The sequence below is a fragment of the Podarcis pityusensis genome (assembly GCF_964106645.2).
Source record: "Podarcis pityusensis genome assembly, chromosome: 7".
Taxonomy (NCBI): domain Eukaryota; kingdom Metazoa; phylum Chordata; class Lepidosauria; order Squamata; family Lacertidae; genus Podarcis; species Podarcis pityusensis.
Window position 1 is genome coordinate 38,612,997 of NC_138031.1, and position 26,048 is coordinate 38,639,044.

Genomic DNA, 26,048 nt, shown 5'->3' on the forward strand with positions numbered 1-26,048 from the left:
CAGGCAAAATACATTTTAATAATATACAATGGTGTTTTTTAAAAAATGAATATCTATTTCCTACCAACTCTCAAAATGCCAACTAATTTCAAATTTGATATGGGGTCGCATTCTTTCAGAATATTTTTATAGAACCCCCCCCCCAAAAACATTTATAAATACATTGTTAACAAATACAAAAAAATAAAAAATTCCTTCCAGTAGCACCTTAGAGACCAACTAAGTTAATTATTGGTATGAGCTTTTGTGTGCATGCACACTTCTTCAGACAGCTGTTTCGACTACAGCAGATCAACACGGCTACCTACCTGTAACTATAGTTAACAAATAAATACTTTAATAACCTGCCTGGAAAAAAAAGAAAAAAGAAAAGGGAAGAAGGGGAAAGCATACATATCAACGTACATAGAATAGAAAAGGATATAAAAAAGAAAAGAAAAATAAACGAACAAAAATTAAGCAAAGTTTAACTCTATCGAAATAACAACTTAGACTGCCTTAAGACCTCTTTCTTAAAAAAATTCTATTTGCTATAATTCAACCCTATAATAGTATTTCTTATATATAGTGACCTTCAGTATGGGTTGAATCTCTTTACTTATTTGTTATTGATGTTGGCTTCCTTCTGCCTCATTATGATTTCAATTCGAATTAGCTTACTTTCCCCCTTGTATTTAATATTTTATCCTCATCTTGGTATGAGGAAACAGTATGTCACTATTTGCGGAGTTATTCAAGACACAACCAAGTCTTATTAGTATAACCTTGTTTCATTAAAAAATTCTTTCCTGTAGCACCTTAAAGACCAACTAAGTTAGTTCTTGGTATAAGCTTTCGTGTGCATGCACACTTCTTCAGATATCTGAAGAAGTGTGCATGCACACGAAAGCTTATACCAAGAACTAACTTAGTTGGTCTTTAAGGTGCTACAGGAAAGAATTTTTTACTTCGACTATGGCAGACCAACACGGCTACCCATCTGTAACTTGTTTCATTAAATAATTGTTGAAACATTCCCATTCTTTTTTGACTTTGTCTGCTGATTTGTTTCTTATTGATTCCATCATTTTCATGAGTTCCAAGTACTCGCAGAGTTTTAACTGCCATTCTTCTCTCGATGGGATAAATTCACTCTTCCAGTACTTAGCTACTAGCAGTCTAGATGCAGTCACTGCATAGAAGAATATTCTCTTGCTTTCTTTTGGAATGTTATTTGTTAAGATCCCTAGGAAGAATGCTTCCGGGGGGTTTTGTAATATAAATTTTAATATTTTTGTTAATTCCTCATAGGTCGTGTCCCATATTTTTTGATTCCTGGGCACATATGGAAAAAGGTTCCCTCATATAATTTGCATCTCCAACATTTATTATCATAATTTTTAGTCATTTTGGCTAATTTTGAAGGGGTTAAATACCATCTAAATTGCATTTTCATAAACTTTTCTTTAATTACGTAACATGCTGTGAATCTTAGATTCTTTCTCCACAGCTCTTCCCATTTTTGTAATTCTATAGGATAACCCAGATCTTGCACCCACTTTAGTATCACTTCTTTTACTTCTGGAACTGCAAATCCACCTCTGTCTCTAATCTCTGTTAGTAATTTTATTCCAGGTTTTTTACCCTGCCAAATGAATTTTGCCAGATCTTTTTGCCACTCTTTAAAACATTTAACTCCACTGATTATTGGTAATGTTTGGAATAGGAATGACATCTTTGGTAGCACTGTCATTTTAATTATTGACATCCTGCCCCACAGTGACAGATTTAACCTCCCCCAAATCTCCAAATCTTTTTTTATTTCTTTCAATTTTTTTACATAATTGTAATTGAAAAGGTTTATGTTTTTTGTTGTGATCCCAATGCCTAGGTATTTCACCTTATTTGTTATTTTTAATCCTGTTTTAGTTTACAATCCTCTTTTTTCTTCTTCACACATGTTTTTCACGAATAATTTTGTTTTGTCTTTGTTTAGTTTAAAGCTGAGACTTTCCTGAATTCATCCATTTTTGTCAGTGTTTCTAATATGCTCTCTATTGGGTTCTCGGTGGTTATGATGATGTAATCTGCAAAGGCTTTGAGTTTATACAATCTGTTGCCCAATAAATACCTTTTATTTTTGTTTTTTTCCTTATAGCTGTTACTAATGTTTCTAATATGGTGATAAATAAAAGTGGTGAGAATGGACAGCCTTGTCTAATCCCTTATTCAATGTTAAATGTTTTCGTTAGTTCATTATTTATGATTAATTTTGCTTTCTGATTATTATATATTGCCTTGATTCTGCAATATATTTTATTTCCTAATTTCTTTGCATCAATGGTGTTCAACAAGAAATCCAATGATACATGATCAAATGCATTTTCAGCTTCCACTAACATCATTGCTGATCTTTTATTTCCACCTACCCCCAAATATTCTAATAAATTGATAATTGTTCTTGTATTGTTACCGTATATATTTGTCTTCCTGGGAGGAAGCCAGCCCGGTCTTCGTTAATTAGTCTATTTAATATCTTTTTTAATCTGTTTGTAAGTATTCCTGTAAAAATTTTGTAATCCAAATTTAGTAATGAAATTGGTCTATAGTTTTTGGGATTCATCAGATCTGCTCCTTGTTTCGGGATCAAGGTTTTTAAGGCTTCTTTCCATGACTCCGGTGTCTTCCCATTCTCTAATATATTGCTCATAATCTTTTTCAGGGTTGGAAGTATGGCCTCTTCTAGTTTTTTTTTTTAATAGTAACCAATTGAAATTCCATCTGGGCCCGGAGATTCCCCAACTTTTGTTTGTTTTTCATTACTTGTAGTATTTCTTCTATTTTGATAGTTGAATTTAAATATCTATGTTCCTCTTCTAACATTACCAGTAATTTGTTTTGTTATAGATAATCATTTATTTTATTCTCATTTTTATCTTCTGATTTGTACAGTTTTTTATAATAATTTACAAAGCACTGTTTTGTTTTTTCTGGGTCTACTATCTCTTCCCTTTGATCTATTATTTAACCTATAATTTTATCTTTTTGCCTTTTCTTTATTAACCAGGTTAACATCCTGCCAAGTTTGTTGGCCAAGTCAAAGCTTTTTTGTCTCATCCATTTGATATGGGGTCGCATTCTTTCAGAATCTTTTCTCTTTCATACACAGGGTTGGCAAGATGGGTATATGAGAAAACTCGATGTTTTCTCCTTCCTATATATGGAGGGTTTCCAGTGAAATTGAGGACATATATTGGAGAACCCATCCCATATGATCCAAATATAACTGCCACAGAGCTGGCTGAAAAAGTAAGTACCAGGAAATATAAAACAGAATAATCTTTCCTATTGTTTTTTCACTTTCTCAGTTCTAAATTGTATTCTGCATACTGGCTTCTCATTCTGTATGACCCAGAACTAGGCTTTATTATATATATTTTTGTGCATTATATTGATCACTCAGCTTTTCCTCTGCTTAACTTGTTGAGACTAATTAAATGCCCTCTGAGCTACCAACTTTGAACTTTGAACCCCCAACACATTTTTAGATATAGGATCATAGAATCTTAGAGTTGAAAGGGACCCAAGGGTCATCTAGTCTACTCCTCTGCAATGAAGGAATATCAGCTAAAGCATCCATGACAGATGGCCATCCAGCCTCTGCTTAACCTCGTACCGATGGGACTGCCTCTCTTGGTATGCCCCACGGAGGACCTTGCGGTCTGCAAATAACAACATCCTAAAGATTCTGGGTGCCAGGGAGATCAGACTGGCCTCGACCAGAGCCAGGGCGTTTTTGGCTGTGGCCCCGGCCTTGTGGAACGCTCTCTCACGAGTGACTAGGGCCCTGCAGGATTTTACATCTTTCTGCAGGGCCTGCAAGACGGAGCTGTTCTGCCAGGCCTTTGGTCAGGGTTCTGTCTGACTCATTTTCTCCTTGTATAAGAACAAGCATGAAAAATAAGAAAAAGAGATAAAGGGAATTATATTAGGCAAGGATATTTTCAAAATTAAAGCTTTTGCGGACGATACTATATTAACAACCGAGGAGTCAGAAAGCAGTTTAATGAAAGCATTGAGAATAATTAGTGAGTTCGGGAAAGTAGCAGGCTTCAAGATAAATATGTCAAAAACAAAACTTATGGTAAAAAACATACAGGAATTAGAAAAGAACAAATTACAGGAGAAATTAGGTTTGGAAATTGTTACAAAACAAAAGCAAAGCATTTAGGTATAGAATTGACGATGAAAAATATTAATCTATTTGGAAACAATTATGAAAAAGCCTGGAAGGAAATTAGAAGAGATCTAGAAACCTGGAGTAGATTAAAGCTGACATTAATGGGGAGAATATCTATAATTAAGATGAATGTTTTACCGTAAAATGATATATTTGTTCCAAACAATACCAATAATAATTAAAGAAAATTGTTTTGATGAATGGAGAAAATATCTAACAAAATTCATATGGCAAACCAAAAAACCATGCATAAAGTATAAACTATTAACAGATAAAAGGGAGAGAGGAGGACTGGCATTACCGAATTTAAAATTACACTATGAAGCAGAATGTCTGACGTGGCTAAAAGAATGGATTATATTGGAAAACACTAGTATTATAAATCTAGAAGGTTTTGACAATAGGTATGTGTCAGGGAACTGCCATCGGAAGGAAGGGAGGTGAAAGGGCTCACACAGGTTGGGAGAGACTCAGCAGCTGAAGAGGGAACCAGTAGGGGGAGAGGAGGTGAGCTGAGGGAAAGTGAGCTGGAGGGATGGCTCAGAGACACTTCCAGCGAAAACAGTGGGGAGGTTTCAGGACCTCCTGTAGGGACACCCACTCCTCGCCGGAAACTGTCACGCAGAGAGTCCAGAAGACGTGTTTCCGTTAAGGAGCTTTTATGTTGGAAGCGATTCCGAAAGCAACCACTGTCGGAATCTGCCAGCGACTGACGGAGCCATGTTTAAGGGGCTCCGTTACAGACAGAGGTTTGCAAACTTGACCAAACTCTGAGGGACTTGGATTTTACACACAAGCAGCTCATCGTCCCATCACAGCATTCCGACAGTCTCCGTGAGCAGCTTGTGCAGGAGAAGGCATCATGAGCAACCCAGCCGGAACCGGAGAAGCAGGAGCTGGAGCGGGTCCAAGCCTGGAAGAAAGGTACCGGGCGTTGGAGGTCCAGCTAGCGCTGCAGACGGCGAGGCTCGAGGAGAGGAGGGCTCAAGATGCAGAGAAGGGGAAAACCACCCCGCTCGCCAGAAAGTTGCCAGGATTGGTACAGAAGTTTGGGGGGGAGCCCAAGGACTATCATGCCTTTAGGACAGAGATGCAATATGCCCTTAATCTGCAGTTTGATGACTTTCCCGACGAGGAATCGCGGGTGGCTTTTGTGATTGGGCATCTCGAAAAGGGGGCGAAAGACTGGGTGAGGCCCCTGATGGCAACGAATAATGACATCCTGAAGGACACGAGGAAGTTTTTTCGTGCCATGGATCTGATGTTTTCCAGCGATATTGAGCAGGGAGTGGTACACAGACAGTTAATGGCGTGCAAACAGGGGAGCCGATCTGTTCGTGAGTACTGGACTGAGTTTACCATGTTGATCCATAAATTGGGGTGGGATCTATCGGCGGAACCCATTCAAATGTTCTTTGAAGAAGGGCTTTCTTCGGCTGTGAAAGACGAACTTTCCCAGGCGCCCAGGGCGGAGTCTATGGACCAGCTGACCAAATCAGCGCTGACCATAGGAGCGCGCCAAGAGGCGAGAGCCTTGGAGAGGCGGGAAGGGAAAGGGGAACGTTGGAGGGAGCTTCGCATTCCAGAGATTCCAGAGCCACCGTTCCCGCCGGGAGAGCCGATGGAAATTGGAACAGCGCACGCGCGCGCAGTTTCAAAGCCCAGTGAAGAGCGGAAGAAGGAGGGGAAGGGCGCCAAGAAATGTTATCTCTGCCAACAGCCAGGTCATTTTGCCAGAGTCTGCCCCCAAAGAAAGGAATGGCAAGGAATGGCGGGAGCTGTTGGGGAGAGGGAGGAAAAGGTACCGGAGCAAGTAAAAGCCAACGCCTGGCTGCCACCGTCAGGGCACAGCAGCCAGGCCAAAGAGCAGTGAAAGTGCCCACGCCGGAACCTCCTAAACCCGCCCTAGTGATAGAGGTGTTACTAGAGCTGCCTAACGGACACCCACTAAAGATAAAGGCGCTATTGGACTCAGGCAGCTCCTGCAATTTCATGAGTAAGGAGTTTGCTGCTGAGCACCAGATACAGACTACCCCTTTAAGTAACCCTTTGCAGGTGACCACGATCGATGGAAGGGAGCTGCTGGGAGGAGAAGTCAGCCAGCAGACCGTCCCAATGATAATGAGGGTAGCAAGACACACTGAGCTAATAGTGTTTAATGTGGCTACCTTGGGAGGAGCTCCCATTATTTTGGGGATGAGCTGGCTAGCGTTACATGATCCGCTAGTGGGCTGGCATCAGAGAGTGGTCTCCTTTGGGTCAGCACATTGTCTAGAACACTGCAAAGAGCGGGAGGCTCAAGGAGGGGCCAGAGCCACTCTAGCTGGGACGGAAGTAACGGAGAAGGGGAAGGTTCCCCAACAATACGCCGACCTGAGCAACGTCTTCAGCGAGAGGGAGGCAGACAAACTACCCCCACATAGACCCTTTGACTGTCAAATCAATTTACTCCCTGGGGCACAGCTCCCTGTAGGCAAGCTGTACGCCATGTCAGACAGAGAGATGCAGGAGCTAAGGGAGTTCATTGACAAGAACCTGAAGAGAGGGTTCATCAGAGAGTCCAGGGCGGTGGGGGGCAGCCCAGTGTTTTTTGTGGATAAAAAAAACACGGACAAACCTAGACTTGTAGTGGACTTCAGGGCCTTAAATGCAGTGTCAGAACCAGTGACTTTCCCGATGCCCAGAATTGATGACATTTTGACAAGGGTCAGGAAGGGAAAGATTTTTACTAAACTGGACCTGAGGGGGGCGTACAACCTGATACGAATAAGGAAGGGGGATGAATGGAAAACCACCATGTTCACCCCTTTGGGGGCATTTGAATATTTAGTTATGCCCTTCGGCTTACAAGCAGGCTCCGCGTGCTTTCAATCGTTTATGAACCACGTCCTGGGGCCTTTGCTTTACAAGAATTGTGTGGCCTTCTTAGATGACATGTTAGTATATTCAGAGAATGAGGAGCAGCATGTAAAAGACGTTAGGGAAGTGTTGGGCAGACTGCAAACCAATCAGCTGTGGGTGAAGCTAGAGAAGTGTCAGTTTCATGCCAAGGAGGTGGAATTCCTGGGGTACCGCTTGTCGGACAAGGGATTGGCCATGGATCCTGGCAAGGTCCAAGTGGTACTGGAATGGAAAACACCGAAAACAAGGAAGGATGTGCAAAGATTCCTTGGATTTGGAAACTTCTATCGGAAGTTCATCAGAAATTTTGCCCACTTGACGGCGCCCATTACGGACTGTCTCAGCAGTAAGAGGAAATTCGTTTGGACGGCGGAGGCGGAGCGAGCTTTTGAGGAGCTGAAAAGGGCGTTCGCTTCGGAAGAACAGCTCCTGCATGTGGATTTACAAAAACCGATGCGAGTAGAAACGGACGCATCAGACCGGGCTGTGGGGGCGGTGCTTCTGCAGCCTGGCAAGGAGGAGTCGGAGTGGAGACCGTGTGCCTTTTTTTCGCGAAAGCTGAACAAATCTGAGAGGAACTACACGGTGTATGACCGAGAACTACTAGCCATTCATGAAGCGTTCAGGAGATGGAGGCATTTATTAATTGGGGCACAACATAAGGTGCAAGTGTGCACGGACCACAAGAACTTAGAGTATTGGAGAACGGCACGAGTGCTCAACCAACGGCAAGTGAGATGGGCCCAGGAGTTCTCCAAATTCCACTTTGAAATTTGTTATGTGCCAGGTCCAGAAAATGTTAGGGCGGACGCTCTCTCACGCAAACCTGAATATTTGGAAGGGGAGGGGGCACCCGAAGAGAGACATGTCATCCCAGAGGACCGCTGGGTGTGTGGGGCGGCATTGGTGGGGCAAAGAGAACTGGTAGAGGAAACAGAGAATGATGAATACGCCCAGAATAAGCTCAGAGGTCTTAGGGGTGAGGGAGAGGAACCAGGGGGTTTCGAGGAAAGAAATGGAGCTTTGTATTACAAAGGGGCACTGTATATCCCTGAAGGAGACTTAAGGGGGAGGGTACTCAAGCAGTTGCACGACAGCCCCACGGCGGGGCATTTTGGACAACACAAAACCATGTGGTTGGTCACCAGGGAATTTTGGTGGCCTAAGGTGAGGGAAGATGTACGGGAGTATGTAAGAGGGTGCGAGCAATGCCAGCGAGCCAAAGGGGAGAGGCGGGCGCCGGCGGGGCTATTAGAACCCTTACCAACCCCAGAACGACCTTGGGAGGCAGTGTCGATAGATTTTATGACTGATCTGCCGAAGTCCAAGGGGAAAACAGCCATCATGGTGGTGGTAGACCTACTAACAAAGATGTGCCACTTTGTAGCCTGCTCGCATGCAGTCACGGCGGAAGAGACAGCGAAGTTATTTGTAGAACACATTTTTAGGTTGCACGGGTGCCATTGAGGGTGGTCTCAGACCGAGGAAAACAATTTACTTCCAGGTTCTGGAGGAAGCTCATGAGCTTATTGCAGGTGGAGGTCAACTTTTCGACTGCCCGGCACCCTGAAACCAACGGGCAGGCGGAAAGAGCAAACGGTGTCCTCCAGCAATACCTGAGGTGTTATGTCAATGACAGAGAGAATGACTGGGTAGAAAAGTTGGCGCTGGCGGAATTTGCCTACAACAATGCCGAGAATGTGTCCACAGGGATGAGCCCCTTCTTGGCTAATTATGGGTGTCATCCCAGGGCTTTCCCAGGGGGAGAAGGGGAGAGATGGAGCGTCCCGGCAGCCGAGCATTTTGTAGAAGAAATGGAAGCAATCCATCGTCAGCTCCAACTCAACTTAGAAAGGGCGAAGGAAGAATACAAGAGGCAGGCAGACAAGAACCGAAGGGAAGGTGAAACCATAAGGGTGGGAGATAGGGTGTGGCTGTCAACCCAAGGGTTGCCGTTCAAAGGAGGTTGTAAGAAATTAAGACCCAGGAGATTGGGTCCCTTTGAGGTCATTCAACAGGTCAACCCAGTGGCTTTCAGGCTCCGGTTACCCAACCACATGAAACTGCACCCAGTATTTCATAGGTCGTTACTGTCACCGTATGAGGGGGGACGAGAAGGGATGGCCACTCGGGGACCGGTCATAGAAGAAAGGGAATGCAGCAGCCATGTGGCAGAAATCCTCGACGCCAGGTGGAAGGGGGATCAGGTGGAGTATTTGGTAGCGTGGGAAGGAGAACCGGAGTCAGAAAACACTTGGGTAATGGCAGAAGATATCAATGACGAGGTATTGATAGAAACGTTCCATCAAAGGTTCCCAAGGAAACCTCAGCCTGTGGAGAGGTTCCGGAGGGAATACTTTGGGACCACCGATGAGGAGGAGGAGTTGGAAGGATTCCCGGACTCGGAAGGGGAAGGGGAGATGGACTCTGAGGAGGAGGAGTACTTCGAGACCAGGAACCGCAACAGGTGGAGAGAAGTGTTCGAGACATCGGAAGATGAAGGAAGTTCATTCCGGGGTTTTGCCTCCTCACCGCCCATAGAGGAGGGGGCGGGAGGGGGTGAAGGGGGCCCTGGAGGGGAGGTGGATGTCAGGGAACTGCCATCGGAAGGAAGGGAGGTGAAAGGGCTCACACAGGTTGGGAGAGACTCAGCAGCTGAAGAGGGAACCAGTAGGGGGAGAGGAGGTGAGCTGAGGGAAAGTGAGCTGGAGGGATGGCTCAGAGACACTTCCAGCGAAAACAGTGGGGAGGTTTCAGGACCTCCTGTAGGGACACCCACTCCTCGCCGGAAACTGTCACGCAGAGAGTCCAGAAGACGTGTTTCCGTTAAGGAGCTTTTATGTTGGAAGCGATTCCGAAAGCAACCACTGTCGGAATCTGCCAGCGACTGACGGAGCCATGTTTAAGGGGCTCCGTTACAGACAGAGGTTTGCAAACTTGACCAAACTCTGAGGGACTTGGATTTTACACACAAGCAGCTCATCGTCCCATCACAGTATGGATGGCATGCCTACCTAGAGTACAAAAAGGTTAAGGTACATAATGGCTTCAAAAATCATATACTCAGAAATTCATTGTTGAAAGTTTGGAATAAATATAAACCGCTATTAGAGCCACAAGTTCCTATATGGATATCTCCATTAGAAGCCCATGCAGTTAAAAAACTCAATATGAATCCGAACTGGGCAACATATAGACAAATACTGGAAGAAGACCAAGGAAAGTTAAAATTAAAAACATATGAAGAATTAAAACAATATGGGATGGATAATTGGCAATATATACAATTAAAAAGTGTGTTTAAGGCAGATCAAAGAAAAGGTTTCGCCAAAGAACAACTGCTATTTAGCACCATTATATTACAAAACAATAGGAAATTATTATTGAAAATTTACACTCTATTATTGGACTATGATTTGATGGATGAAGAGGTAAAAGAAACAATGGCCAAATGGGCAAAAGATATCGGCCACACTATATATTTAGAACAATGGGAGAAACTCTGTCACGAGAATATCCGCTTTACCACTTGCTGTACGATAAAGGAAAATTTTGTTTAAATGTTTTACAGGTGGTATTTAATTTATAATTAAAATCCAACCTTTGTTGGAAATGTAACAAAGAACCTGGAACGATAATTCATATGTGGTGAGGTTGCAAGGAAATAAAGAAGTTTTGGGGACTAATACATGAGGAACTTAAGGAAATGCTTAAAAAACCCTTGATAAAAAATCCTGAAGCTTATCTGTTAGGGTTGGTGGGCAAAGACATACCACATATGAAAAAAAAATAAATTCTATGCAGCAACAGCTGCCAGGGTAGTGATTGCCACTAAATGGAAATCTCAGGACACACCAACAAAGGAAGAGTGGATTTGTAAATTAAGTGAGTATATAGAATTGGCAAAATTAACTTCAGTTATAAGATATCATTCAAATCAAAAGTTAAGAATGGAGTGGAAGTATTTTGAAGATTGTATGTCAAAATATTGTTCTAAAAATGACATGCTAATAGGCTTAGAATAAAAAATGTAAGCAATAATAAAACCAATAAAGAAAGAAGGAAAAATCAGAATTTAACAAAAATAATTTATTATACAATGCAAGGGAAAAAAAGTAGAAAGAAATATAAAGAAGTGGAATTGCTGTGGAGGGAAGTAGAGGGTGGGTGGTGGGTTTTTATAATAAATTGTATAATTATGCAGCTGTTGTAATTTAGATATTATATTTTATGTGAGGGAATCATTGGGAATTTTGGTTATTATGTGTATATGTTACGTTTCAATAAAGATCTTGGGGGGGGGGGGGAAGCATGAAGGAGGTTCCCAGCCCACTCAAAGGTGCTTATAATATCAGTGGAAGCAGTTGGTAACCGCTTTCAAATCTACCCTGAAGATTGCCACTTGTCAAGTTTTAATTTTCATTTGTTTGAATTAAATGTGGGATGTATCTTAATTTATTGATCACTTGGTTTTATGCATATTGTCTTATATGATGTGAGCCGCTCGGGCTTCTAGCTGGACAGGCTTTAAAGTTATATATAGATCAAGATTAAGGATTAGGATTAAAAAAGTTAAAAGAAATGGAAAATTGGTTTTTAATAGGTTAAAATTTAATGTTATATTATATTATATTAAGATTAAGGATTGGGATTAAAAAGGAGGGAAAGGAATTGCTGGACAAACAAATTGAATTGGAATACAAAAGAGGGAGGTATGAGGAGGTCCGGGAAATAAGTAAATGTAAAAGTTGTGATGAAAAGATGGAATTGTTTTTAACTGTTTTTTCTTTCTTTTTTTGTATTTTGTATAGTGTATTTTTCTTTTTATTTTTAAATTTCTTTTTTTTAATTAAGATGTCTCTTTTCATGTGAAACTTCAATAAATATCATTTAAAAAAAATAATTATATGATGTGAGCCGCTCTGAGCCCAGCTTTGGCCAGGGATGGCAGGATACAAATAAATTATTATTATTGTTATTATTATTAAACACCTTCACAACCTCTCAGGGGAGACTGTTGAACTGTCAAAACAGCTCTCACTGTCAGAAAGCTCTTCCTGATGTTGAGGTGGAATTTCCTTTCTTGCAACTTGAAGAGTGGCCCTGGAAACCCTTACAGATGTGTGGAGTATAAATTTAAAAAATGATGATGATAATGGTGATTATAAGGCATTCGTTTGCGTCCTACCCTGCAGAGCAGGAGAAAATAAGCTTACTCCATCTTCCATGTGACAACCCTTAAGATATTTGAAATGACTGTCATAACTCTTCTCAGTCCCCTCTTTTTCAGGCTGAAAATACCCAGCTTCTTTCACTGTGGCTCATAAGGTTTCCTTTCCAGACCCTTAATATTCATGGTTGCTCTCATCTCCCCCAAGCTTTCATTCACTCCCCCCCTGCTTTCATTCTTGCTTCACCCTCACCTTCCCCACATCTAGTTCCGGCTTTTGGTTGCTTGTTTGAAGGGGCGGAGAAGTAATTTATTTTTGCGGGTGTGTGGGGGTTGAATCCTTGGTTGTCCTGTGGTTCCTTCCTTTTATTTCACATTGTTGGGATGCAGTCATCGTCATTTGACAGTGGTGTGGTTTGTTTGCTCCTACCACATTGAGTCTGTATAGATGAGAAAGTTGTGGAGAGAAAGATTAGCTTTACTGAGGCATTATTGTGTTAAGGGTGCCCTTTAGGGACCTGCCAAGACAGTATGCCTAGTAGGACTTGCATAGTTCCTCTTAGGCCTGGTACATGCATTTTGGCTGAACACTGCAAAGTAGGGTCTGGGTGAGCATTATGGGTTCATGCTCAAGGTTCAATATGCAAGGAGACAGTAATTTCTTCCCTATCCTTTGCTGGGGAGCCAGTTGCATATGCCTTAGGATCTGGAGAGATGGTTTCCTGCCACAATTAGCTAAAAATCCTTATCTGCCCTTACTTCTGATCCCAGAAAAAATTACCGTATTTTTCGCCCTATAGGACGCACTTTTTCCCCTCCAAAAATGAAGGGGAAATGTGGGTGCGTCCTATGGGGCGAATACAGGCTTCAGGAAGCTCTGTGCAACCGTCCGGAGGCCGGCGCGAAGCCGCGCCGGCCTCCGGAGGGTCGCAGAGAGCTTCCTGCCCTCCCGGGGTCCGCGCAGCTCTGCGCAACCCTCCGGAGCCTGGCGCCAAGCCACGTCGGCCTCCAGAGGGTCGCGCAGAGCTGCCTGCGCTCCCGGGGTCTGCGCAGCTCTGCGCGACCCTCCGGAGTCCGGCGCCAAGCCGCGCCGGGCTCCGGAGGGTTCCGCAGAGCTGCCTGCATTCCGAAGCTTCGGGCGCGCTGAAGAGCGTGCCCGGGCTTCGCACAGCTGTCCGCAAGCCTGGGGAGACTGGCGCGGCTCCCTAGGCTTGCAGATAGCAGGCTGTTCTGGGGGCTGCGGTCAGGGGAAGCTCGGGCTTCCCCCGCGCCAGCCCCGTGCTTGGGGGGGGGGAATATTTTTTCCCCTTTATTTTCTCCCCCAAAAAACTAGGTGCGTCCTATAGGGTGGTGCGTCCTATGGGGCGAAAAATACGGTACATATTGTGCTTCTGTAGCTGGAAAAAATTGGATTTTTTAAATGCTACTGGGTCTGACTCCTTTAGCTTTTTCCTATTCCTTTAGCTATAACATAATGTATTCCTTTGTTTTTGTTTTTTCAACAGACCAAGACTGCACTTGAAAATCTTCGGGATAGACACCAAAAAATGCCAGGAAATATATTAAGAGCTCTTTCAGAACGATTTGATAAGGATGACAAAGCTAACTAGTCCATATAAAACAAACCATAGTTCTGTAATTGGAAAATTTAATAATTATGTAATTAAAACCAAATAAACATACAGTGGTACCTTGGTTCTCAAACTTAATCCATTTCGGAAGTCTGTTCCAAAACCAAAGCGTTCCAAAACCAAGGTGTAGTTTCCCAGAAAAGGTAATGCAAAATTGATTAATCTGTTCCAGACAATTAAAAACAACCCCTAAAATAGCAATTTAACACGAATCTTACTAGCTAACGAGGCCACTGATCCATGAAATGAAAGCAATAGACCAGGCTGCAATCTACTACCAACAATAAAAAACTGGCAGTGATCTACCCATTGGCATTGGAGGGAGCAGCACAAGGGGTGCGTGAAGAGGGAGTTCAAGTGGGGGGGGGAGGAAAGGAAGGCAAAAGTTCTCTCTCTGAGGAGCCAGTCGGCTTCTCTCCTCCCGCCCCCAGGCCAGCATTTCTGGATCCCTCCCCCCCCCATACACCCAGCGCCCCTACGTCACCTTCTTCAGGACTGGCACAAGCAGCCCCTGCCAATTGGGTGCGTTCTCCTCACTAAAGAACTCTTACTTTATCAGCAGCTCCAGCATCCTCCCCGCGCCATCCAGCGCCCTGTGAGGGGATGCCGTGGAGGTCACTTCTGGGGCCGAGCCGCTTGGCGTTGCTCTGGGGCCCAGAGCAGTGGCCGCAGGTGACACCCGGTACTGGAGGAGGGGGTGGTTGCTGTGGCAGCAGGGCGTTCCCTCACTCAGTGGGGGCCATGGCAGGACACCTGGAAGCAGAGAAGGGGGTCTACTGCATCAGTCCAACACAGCTACCTACCAGAATCCAGAATGACTGTAAAATTATTGAAGTGTATAAACCTGGAAATCATAAATATTTTTATTTTATTTTTTTAAGAGCCATGTGTTGCTTCTCTCCCTTTGGGAAAGTGAATTCTCAAACTTATTGTTAAATTGAGCAGAGAGAGAGAGAGAGAGAGAGAGAGAGAGAGAGATTCCTTGCCAGTGATGGGAGATTGAGAATTGGAATAATTGTTCTGCGGTATTATGGCAGTGGACAATGTTGTAGTGCAACTTTTGATTTTGTATGTAATGTATCGTTATTACTTGTTTTAATATTAAATAAATGTGCAAAAATTTAGGGAAGATCAGAAACCTATGGTTTTTTGTTTTTCGGTTCTATTTGCCTTTTACTTCCCATATTAAATAAATGTGCAAAAAATGAATAAATCCCTCTTCACAGGGATCTCATGTTTTGAAGTTCTCACCCTGGCCACCAGGGGGTATACACAATACCAGGGTTTTTTTATCTGCCTGTGGTTTTTATCTGCATTTTAGTAGCTTTTAAGTGGTTTTAATGGCTTTTAATGGGCTTTAACTCTTCTTCAAGTGATTCATTAAGCGGCTAGTGAACATAAGTTACATGTGCTTTTTATGTTTTGCAGTTCTGTTTGGCTTTTACAAGCCATGGATATTTGTTCTAATGACTGAATCATAGACAGAGTACTTCAAGTACTATTCCTACCTTTACTTATTCAAGAACTGGTTTTCTGTGACCGAATATATTATTGTGCAATATGAATGTTCTTGTAGGTGTGACTCCATATTTTATGTTTGATTACAAATGACCACAACTTCCCAGAAGCAGCCTCCCCAAGCCTTCTCTCTTTTTCACAATACTTGGTTTCTTCATACAGATGGCATACCCATCACAGTCTCCTTAAACCTCCACATAAAGGGACCTGTCTCCATACTGGTGGAAATTGTGGTTCGAGGACCCGATCCCCGCGATGTGAAATAAATACACAAGGACACGTGATATAAGGTTAATGGGCAAGAAAAGGCCACAACTTTATTGATTACAGCAGTGAAAAGGTATTGGCTTAGGCATTGGATGTCTAAAACAAGGGGGTTTATTCACCAGTAGGTGGAGCCTGTTGATGCTAATCCAACTATAGGCTCTCCCCTGATGTCACCGGGGGTCGTGCCATGGCCTCCCGCCAAGCAGGCATCGGACAGAGTACACGACCGCCAGATTCCTTTAACGGAATACCCAAAAATTGAAGGCATAGGCGATGGCCACACCCAGCCCTTCGACACACCACAACACATTATTCCAATGCCTAACCGCCACCCGAGCCAATAAGGGACGTGTCTCCATACTGGTGGAAATTAGCCTACAAAAAAGTGCACCAGACAAGACTTCTGCTGCTCCCACAGAGAGGTGACTGAAATAAAGGCAATTTAGGCTTACCAGGAATGTAAGTAAAAGGTTTTGTTCATAGAATCATAAAATGTAGAGTTGGAAGGGGCCCAAAGGGTCGTCTAGTCAACCCCCTGCAATCTCAACAAACAATCCTTGCTTAGTTTTGCAAATGTCAGTTCCTGTGCATGGGTCAGCAGAGAAAGAGAGAGAAATGCTGACTTGTCTGTGTGCATGTGTAAAAATTAGTTGTATGAACATCTTAGCCCAGGGGTCCTCAGGCTGGTTCACTGTCCCTCAGACACTGTTGGGGGCTGGACTATAGTTTGAAAAAAATATGTTCCTATCCACACTGCACATATTTTATTTGTAGTGCACAAAAAACAGGGGGAAACCGGGGGGCGGCTGTTTTTTGTCACTAGCCCTGTCAGCCATTGCCATTCTAAGAGAACGAGGGAGGTGTTCATAGTGAGTTCAGGCACCTCTTTTTCTGGAAAAATAGCACTGAGCATAGTGAAATATAACTCAATAGCATTTCTGCAGTTTTCCTCACATAGCTGGAGGTAACAAACGTGCAGGAAAACTAATACGTACCAAGGACCTAGACAGCATAATGATGCTACTAAAACACTCACTTGCTGGATCATCACCTTGTCGTGATGAGTAGGGTTGCACATTTCTAGGACCCTCTCCAAATATCAATGAGGCTTAAATTGTCTGCTATCTGAAAAAAGGCATTGGGTATCGCTTTTTCTTATAGTCATATCCCATTCCAGGGAAGCTACACTATTCATATCTCCCATCAATATGATATTTCAATTCATATTTTCCAATAGAATTTCTTCAAGGTCAATTTTTTCTCATTTGGTGCATATACACCTACTGTATTAGCAATATTTTTTGAGTTATCAATATTCTTCCTTGTTCCTCTTTGGATCCAGTTCAGGTTTTATATACATTACCACGCCTCTCTTCTTTGTTGCATCAAAGGCTACAAGGTCCTTTCCCAATATTTTTATTAATCAAAATCCTTCTATGTTTCTTCACTTCCGGGGTGGCGCCATCGGTAATGGCTGCTTCTCTCTGATTCGGAGGGAACCGGCTCTACGGAATTTGGGTCTGTACCGCTACGGTTCAGCGGGGACCCTCAAAAATCACAGGCGGGTGAAGCCTGTGACCGTGGGACTCAGCGGGCACTGTTTGCGCCCCCCCAATTGCAAAAGGAGCTCGGCAACGGGCTCCAGAGCAGAGCGGGGGTGGCATGGTGCTGTGAGCAAATTGCTTCTTCCGTGGAGCGAAGCCGCGAAGCTGTTACCAGAGAGCGCTGCCTTTTTCCTGGGACAATTGGACTTTGAAAACAACTACCCGTGAGTAGGATTAAATTGGATTCAAAAGAAAAAAACGTCTAATTTGGTATTGAGCGGGAAGGTACAACCAGGAAGTCTGCCTTCCTTTTATTGTAAATAGATCAAAGCAAAGAGACTCTAAAGCGGAAACATAGAAAGTTGCTTGAAAAAAGAGCTAAATCTTAACATTTGGAAAGTGGTCCCCCCTCCGGATTGCAGGAGAGGAGGGGGAAAAGACTGAGCTGAATTTACCTGCAAAAAAGAAGGGGAAAAGGAAGCTAAAATTTATTGTTTAAAACCTGGAACAGACTGCCTTGAGATAAGGGTCGCACAGTGGAAAGCTTATTTTTGACAGCTAATTCTGCAAAAGGGATACAGTGTTTCTGGACTGCTCCTGGTTTGAAAGTAACTGTTTAAGTGCACTGAGACTGTTGTTTTTAAAGTGAATTTGGGGGATTTATAAAAACGATCTTTGTTCTTAAAAGTTGCAAGTTCTGGCTGTTACTGTGTCCCCCTAGAGGAAGCCGGACATTGTTACAATAACAACTGGCTTAGAGGAAAATTCCATTCTATTCCAAAACAACTGTTTAACTGTGGGAGCGACCTTGAATTTCTATGAGACTGTTATGGCAGATGGGAAAGGGAAGATAGAGCCGCAGGAAAAAACTACTAGGTCTGGCAGACATTATCGGATAGACACTGCGCAGCCGCGAAGGGGTTCAACATCTGGTGCATCTGGAACATCAGGGGCCGTACTCCCACAGGTCAACCCAAAAGTTATGTCGTCGGAAGAAGTTTTGGCACAGGCACTTGCAAAAATTAATGAATCTTTGGAAAGTTTAAATAAACAGGTAGCTGAGACAAACAGACAGGTAGCTGAGACAAATAGACAAGTTGCGGAAGCATCAAGCAAAATTGATTTAAACACTGCAAGTATTAATATCTTGGGGCAGAAGGTGAATACCAAAACAGAGACCATCGAAAAATTACTACAGGAATCTGCCTATACTCGAAAGACAGCTGAGGAGGCAAAAGACATCGCAACTGCTACTCAAGAGAAGATTCCACCAGTATATAAGAAATTGGAGGACCATGATGTGACATTCTCCATGATCGAATTGAAAGACAGACAAAGAAATTTAAGAATCAGGGCTGTACCAGAACGGGAGAAAGATAACCTGGCTGACTTTCTTACACAGGAATTCATAGATTTTTGGCAACTGGATTTGGGGAAGGAAGAATTTAAGATAGTGAATGCATTTAGACTCGGAAGAAGACAAAGCAAGAACAAGGTGAGAGACTTTTTGATTACCTTTCGAACAAAAGAAGAGAGAGATAAAATTCTGAATCTGCACTACCAAAAAACTTTGGAAATTGACAATTCAAGTGTGGTGATATTTAAGGATATTCCAAAGCATCTGCTGGACTTAAGGTTCAAATACGGAGATCTAGTGGCCCTGTTGAAAAGAAATATAATTCTTTTTAGGTGGGAATTTCCTCAAGGCCTGTCCTTTAAATACAAAGGAAGAAAGATAAAAATAAAATCAGTTGAGGAAAAAGACAGGTTCTTGAAAGATCACAAAGAAGATCTACAGAAAGAAGTGGAATCTGAAGAAGAGCCAAAAGGCATATTAGACATATCAAATCTATCTTTTGGATTGCACGGCCCAGAAAAAGTGACACTACCCACAGAACAAGAACTGACACTCGGAGCAGTTGGAGGTAAAGTGAGGTAGCCCCATCATGGCTCTGCAACTATTAAGCTGGAATTGTAACGGTTTGAACTCTCCTCGAAAGAGAAAAAGTGTGTTTCATTTATTAAAAAAAAGAACAATTGGACTTGATTTGTTTACAAGAAACACATATAACAAGGGCACATATGAAGTTATTGATTAATAAAAGATTGGGACAGGAGTTTGTTTCATCTGAGAAAGTAAAAAAAAGAGGAGTTGTGATTTATGCAAAGGAGAGACTATCACCAAAATTTATCTTTAAAGACGACCAAGGAAGATTTTTGGCAATTGAAATTCAACTACAAGGAGAGAAATTTTTGATTGTGGGAATCTATGCACCGAATGAGGGGAAATCTGAATTCTATAAAAAGTTGCATGAGACTTTACTGGATCATTTGGATTACAATTTGATTTTGATGGGGGACATGAATGGAGTAGTATCTACAAATATGGACAAGGCACAAAGACAGGTAGTTACCAAGGATGGTAGATTACCGAAAACATTCTTTGAGATGATAGACAATATGGACTTAGTGGACATCTGGAGGGTAAAGAACTCCCTGGGAAGAGAGGGAACCTTCTTCTCTGAAGCCAAGATGACATGGACTAGAATTGACCAAATATGGATAACTAGAGGAATGGCACCAAAGATAAAGAAAGTAGAAATCTGCCCAAAAACCTGCTCTGACCATAATGCTGTAAGGATGGAGATGAAACAAATAACAACCGGATCCTTCAGATGGAGGATGAATGACACCTTATTTAGAGATGAAGAAGTGTATAAAAAGGCCCAAAAAACTTTGAGAGACTACTTTGAAATAAATATGAACACCAACGTAGAAAAAAGAGTAATCTGGGACGCAAGCAAAGCTGTTATGAGAGGGTTTTTGATACAACAGAATGCAATAAAGAAGAGAAGTCAAAATGAGAAGAAAGATAAAATTTTAGAGAAAATAAAAGAAGGCGAGAAGAAACTGAGAGCAAAACCAAAGTCCCAGGAGATTTTGAGAGAAATAAAATTATATCAAGTACAATATATGGAAATAATGAACCAGGAAATAGAATGGAAAATCAAACAAATGAGACAAAAAAAATTTGAATCAGCTAACAAATGTGGGAAATTGTTGGCCTGGCAAATGAAAAAAAGACAAAAATTAAATACCATTACAAACTTAGAAGTGGAAGGAAAGAGTATACATAACCCAATTGAGATTAGAAATTGCTTGCAGAGGTACTTTAAACAATTCTACACACAAGGGCCACAGAAGGAAATGGACACAGACCAATTTTTGAAGACAAATGGCTTACAAAAAATCTCTCAAGAAAGTAAATTAATGTTGAACTATAAAATATCTGAACAGGAAGTAGAAGGTGCCATACAAAATATGCAACTGGGCAAATGTCCAGGACCGGATGGGCTGACTTCGAGATACTACAGATCTTTGAAAGAGTGGTTATTGCAACCTTTGAAGGAAGTCTGCAATGAAATATTGGAAGGGAAAAGGGCGCCAGAGTCATGGAAAGAGGCGTATATTACACTTATACCGAAAACAGAGACTGAAAAGACCCAGCTTAAGAACTACCGCCCTATATCGTTACTTAATGTGGATTATAAAATTTTTGCAGATATTTTGGCCAAGAGATTGAAAAAAGTATTGATGGAAGAGATCCATAAAGACCAAGTGGGCTTTCTCCCGGGAAGACACTTGTCTGATAATCTGAGGAATATAATTGATATCTTGGAAAAATTAGAAGTGAATATAAACACTAAAGCAGTTTTGATATTTGTGGACACGGAGAAAGCTTTTGACAATATCTCTTGGAGTTTTATGAAGAAGAACTTACATGGGATGGGGGTAGGCCAAGGTTTTGAATATGGTATAGGTGCAATATACTCTGAACAAAAGGCCAAATTAATTGTAAATAATGTGGTCACGGAAGAATTTAAGATAGAAAAAGGGACACGACAGGGGTGCCCAATTTCCCCACTGCTTTTTATATCGGTCCTGGAGGTCCTGCTAAACATGATTAGAAAGGACCGGTTGGTTAAAGGTATACAGGTCGGAGCCAAACAGTACAAACTGAGAGCATTTGCAGATGACTTAGTACTGACGTTACAGGAGTCAGAATCTAGCACTAAAAGAGTTTTAGAATTAATTCAAGAATTTGGTCAAGTGGCAGGTTTTAAATTGAACAAGCTAAAAACTAAGGTTTTAGAGAAAAATTTAACACCGATTGAAAGAGATAGGTTTCAGAATGAGACAGGATTGACTGTGGTAAAGAAAGTGAAATACTTGGGGATTAATATGACAGCCAAAAATGGGAACTTATTTAAAGATAATTATGAAAAATGTTGGACGGAAGTGAAAAAAGATTTAGAAATCTGGCCAAATTTGAAGCTTTCACTGCTGGGCCGTATTGCTGCGATAAAAATGAATGTATTGCCTAGAATGTTGTTTTTGTTTCAGACATTGCAAATTGTGGACAAGATGGACTGTTTCAAGAAGTGGCAGAGAGATATTTCTAGATTTGTCTGGCAGGGCAAGAAGCCTAGAATAAAATTTAAGATATTAACTGATGTAAAGGAAAGAGGTGGATTTGCCCTGCCAGATTTTAAACTTTATTATGAATCAGCAGCTTTTTGCTGGTTGAAAGAATGGCTACTTCTTGAAAATACAGACATTTTGGATTTAGAAAGTTTTAACAACGTATTTGGATGGCATGCATATTTATGGTATGATAAGGTCAAAGCACACAAAGCATTTAAAAATCATATTGTCAGGAAAGCATTGTTTAATGTTTGGATAAGATACAAGGATTTATTGGAAAATAAAACCCCAAGGTGGTTGTCACCGATGGAAGCGAAAGCTCTGAAAAGGCTCAATATGGAGGCCAAATGGCCGAAATATTGGGAAATTTTGGAACAAGAAGGAGACAAATTGAAATTGCAGAGTTTCGAGAAACTAAAAAACAAAGTGAGAGATTGGCTTCATTATTATCAGATAATGGAGGCATATAATTTGGATAAGAAAATTGGCTCCCAGGTGGAAAAATCAAAATTGGAAATAGAACTGTTAGAACCCAAAACTAAGAATTTGTCAAGAATGTATAACTTGCTGCTGAAATGGAATACTCAGGATGAAACGGTGAAATCTGCTATGATTAAATGGGCACAAGATGTTGGACATAATATTATGTTTGCTGACTGGGAACAGTTATGGACCACAGGTATGAAGTTTACGGCATGTAATGCCCTAAGAGAGAATATTATGAAAATGATATACAGGTGGTACATGACCCCAGTCAAGCTTGCAAAAATCTATCATTTGCCCAATAATAAATGTTGGAAATGTAAAGAAACTGAAGGTACATTCTTTCACCTTTGGTGGACGTGCCCAAAGATTAAGGCTTTCTGGGAGATGATTTATAATGAAATAATAAAGGTATTTAAATATACCTTTCTGAAGAAACCAGAGGCCTTTCTTCTGGGCATTGTCAGCCAATTGGTGCCAAAGAAGGACAGAACTTTTTTTATGTATGCTACAACAGCAGCAAAAATACTCATTGCAAAGTATTGGAAGACACAAGATCTACCCACTCTGGAAGAATGGCAGATGAAGCTGATTGACTACATGGAATTGGCAGAAATGACTGGCAGAATCCGAGACCAGGGAGAAGAGTCGGTGAAAGAAGACTGGAAGAAATTTAAAGACTATTTACAGAAATATTGTAAAATTAAGGAATCTTAGAAGGATGTTGGACAGAAACTAAGTGGTTTCCAGCTGTAATGCTTTAAGAGATACGAAAAAAGGTTTACAAATGGGTAAAAGCTTAATGGTAAGGATTTGCTGAACTAACAAACTGAACTGGAATACAAAAAAGGGAGGTACGAGGAGGTCCGGGGAAATAAGTGTAAGGAAGATAGGCTATGGAAAATTAAAGTATTTTTAACTGTTTTTATTTTGTATGTTTCTTTTTATTTTTCTTTTTTTTGTTATATCTTAAAAACTTTATTCTTTTTTCTGTATTTTGTACTTTTACTTTTTGTTTTTGTGTAATTTTTGTATTCTTTGAAATTTTAATAAATATCATTAAAAAAAAAAGAGAACGAGGGAGGTGTTCATAGTGAGTTCAGGCACCTCTTTTTCTGGAAAAATAGCACTGAGCATAGTGAAATATAACTCAATAGCATTTCTGCAGTTTTCCTCACATAGCTGGAGGTAACAAACGTGCAGGAAAACTAATACGTACCAAGGATCTAGACAGCATAATGATGCTACTAAAACACTCACTTGCTGGATCATCACCTTGTCGTGATGAGTAGGGTTGCACATTTCTAGTACCCTCTCCAAATATCAATGAGGCTTAAATTGTCTGCTATCTGAAAAAAGGCATTGGGTATCGCTTTTTCTTATAGTCATATCCCATTCCAGGGAAGCTACACTATTCATATCTCCCATCAATATGATATTTCAATTCATATTTTCCAATAGAATTTCTTCAAGGTCAATTTTTTCTCATTTGGTGCATTGAGTTATCAATATTCTTCCTTGTTCCTCTTTGGATCCAGTTCAGGTTTTATATACATTACCACGCCTCTCTTCTTTGTTGCATCAAAGGCTACAAAGTCCTTTCCCAATATTTTTATTAATCAAAATCCTTCTATGTTTCTTCACAATGTGTGTTTCTTGAAAGCAAATCACATCCAAATTTAACTTTTTAACCACATGTTCAATCTTGTTTCTTTCAGTTTTATTATTAAGTCCATTTACATTCATTTTGTTCTTTGTTTATTTGTCTCTTGTCTCAACCTCTGTTGGTTCTTCTTCCTGTCCTGCTTCCAAACCAAATGCCCTTTCTCTTGCTAATTCTTTTTCATCTTTTCTCCAGAATTAGTCTGCTTCAGTGGGATCCCAACACCTCTGTTTTCTTCCTTTATGTGTAAAAGATTGTGCATCAGGCTATAGCCAACAATAAGGGATTTTGTTATATTTCAGTGTATCTGCCAAATATTTGAAATTTACTCTTTTCTTTAACAACCTCATCAGGATTTATTTCAAGATTATTCTTTTCTGCTTGACGATCTGGAGATTTTTCTGGTAGTGAATCGGTATTACTCTGTTCTGAATTCTCTTTGCTAAAAAAACCCAAACAGTCATTCAGCAGTGTTTTGTTTTTTTTTGCTTTAGCCTATCTAGATTTCTCATGAAAAATTTTGTCCACTGCCACACTAACCGTTTCTTCTTCCAATTCAATCATGTTAGCAATTTTATTATTTTTTCACTTAATTCCACCATCACATCTTCTGAAACACCTCTGAGACAAAGAATCAGATCTTTTTGATTTAATTCCAAAGCAGAGGTCTGAGTTTGTGTCAATTGAGAGTGGGGAGAGTTGAGCTCAACCTCTCAGACACCTTTCAGTTCTAAGCGACTGGATAAAATCAGAGGGCAATGGAAGGGCAAGAGGGGAAATGTGGGAGTTTGGCATCCTTCCTGCTATGGGAGGGGCAAAACTTGTATTGGCCATGATTTTATCAGCAAAGGAAAAAAAAGAAAGGAAAAAAAATCTCTTTCCCCCTCCTTCCTCCCCTCTCTCCCTTCTTCCTTCCTCCCCTTCCCCTCCTCCTTTTAAAGGTTCAAAATAAAAAATATTTTTTCCAGTTATTATTTAAAATAACTAAATCATTTTAAATAATTACACTGATATTTTAAACTTTAATTCTCAATTTCTATATGAAAAGAGAGAGGGGGAAAGAAAAATAAATAAAGTAAGAAAAGAAAAACTTACTTTTTCAATACTTGTAATTTTATCAGAATGTCCTTTCTTTTGGTAAAATGTTCATTTAAAAAATGAAAAACAAAGTAGAAGAACCTGTTATCATTTTTCCAGCCATACTGCGCTACTATGTTTCCGTCCCTGTTCTCTTACTCTGCTTTCCCACATTGTGCTTCCCCCTTATCTGTTATTTTGATTCTTATTTCCTGTTTTCCCTCGTTCACTACAAATTATTCACAAGATTTCACAGGATATAAGAAATGAAAAAAAATTAATTAAACAAAATAAGAAAAGCCTTTAATGCCAACTTTTTTCTTTTTTAACTCAAACAAAGGTCTCCTTTTCCATTCCCAAAAACCATATCACTTAACAGTGTGTATCTTTCTTCAGCCTCTTCAAAAGGCCCTCGTATTATCCACTTGTATATAGTCATAAAAAATAAAACACACACACACACAAAGTTTAGAGTCTTTCAAACCAAGTCTCCTTTCCCCCTTTGTATTGTTCAAAGAGTCCACCCATTGATTCATATAAAAAAAGAAAAGAAAATTACATTGCCTCCAGACTATGTTTAGTGTCCGTCAGACCCAAATAATATAAAAATAAAGAAAATAACCATCCATTTTGATGTTTTTTTTTTAAATGCCAGAGCCTTTCCAGATCTTATTTTAACATTTTAAAACCAAATTAAATCCAAGTCCACAGTGTCTGTCTCTTTTAGTTCATAAAAAGGAATAAAGGAAATAAAAAACAATCCTTAAGATATTAAAAACAGCAACCCACAAAGTCCACGTTGCAATTTCTTCTATTTCCCTCCCCAATATTTCAAGTTCTTTGCAGTTTGGCTCGCTTGCTGGAAAATATTTATAAAGCATAAAAGTTATGCATCCAGTACTTAAGCAAATCACAGTTTTAGCTCAGTTCATAGACTGGAATGCTTCTAAAAAAACTATTAGCAGTATTTTTTCCCGTTCTTGTATCAGTCCCAGCAGATTTTTTCCATGTAGTTCAATACCTGCGTTTGGAGAGAGGGGTGGGTGGATCTCCTCTTTACCACCCTAGTGTGGATCCAATTATTTTATTT

General features: G+C 40.9%; 3 protein-coding genes across 4 annotated transcripts in view; 2 read left to right on the forward strand and 1 right to left on the reverse strand.

Annotated features, from left to right (window-relative positions):
• LOC308481303 (DGAT1/2-independent enzyme synthesizing storage lipids-like) overlaps positions 1–13,999 on the forward strand; it is a 27,905-nt gene extending 13,906 nt beyond the window's left edge. Inside the window, exons 6-7 of the mRNA XM_081013592.1 lie at positions 3,149–3,288; positions 13,796–13,999. Coding sequence (XP_080869718.1) covers positions 3,149–3,288; positions 13,796–13,900 — 245 coding nt within the window. The 3' untranslated portion in view covers positions 13,901–13,999. The remainder of the gene's footprint in view (positions 1–3,148; positions 3,289–13,795) is intronic.
• The window catches only part of LOC308481826 (uncharacterized protein), a 201,673-nt gene that overhangs the window by 116,507 nt on the left and 59,118 nt on the right, over positions 1–26,048 (forward strand). The window lies entirely within an intron of this gene.
• Positions 1–26,048, reverse strand: part of LOC308481352 (DGAT1/2-independent enzyme synthesizing storage lipids-like) — a 60,683-nt gene that overhangs the window by 26,727 nt on the left and 7,908 nt on the right. The window lies entirely within an intron of this gene.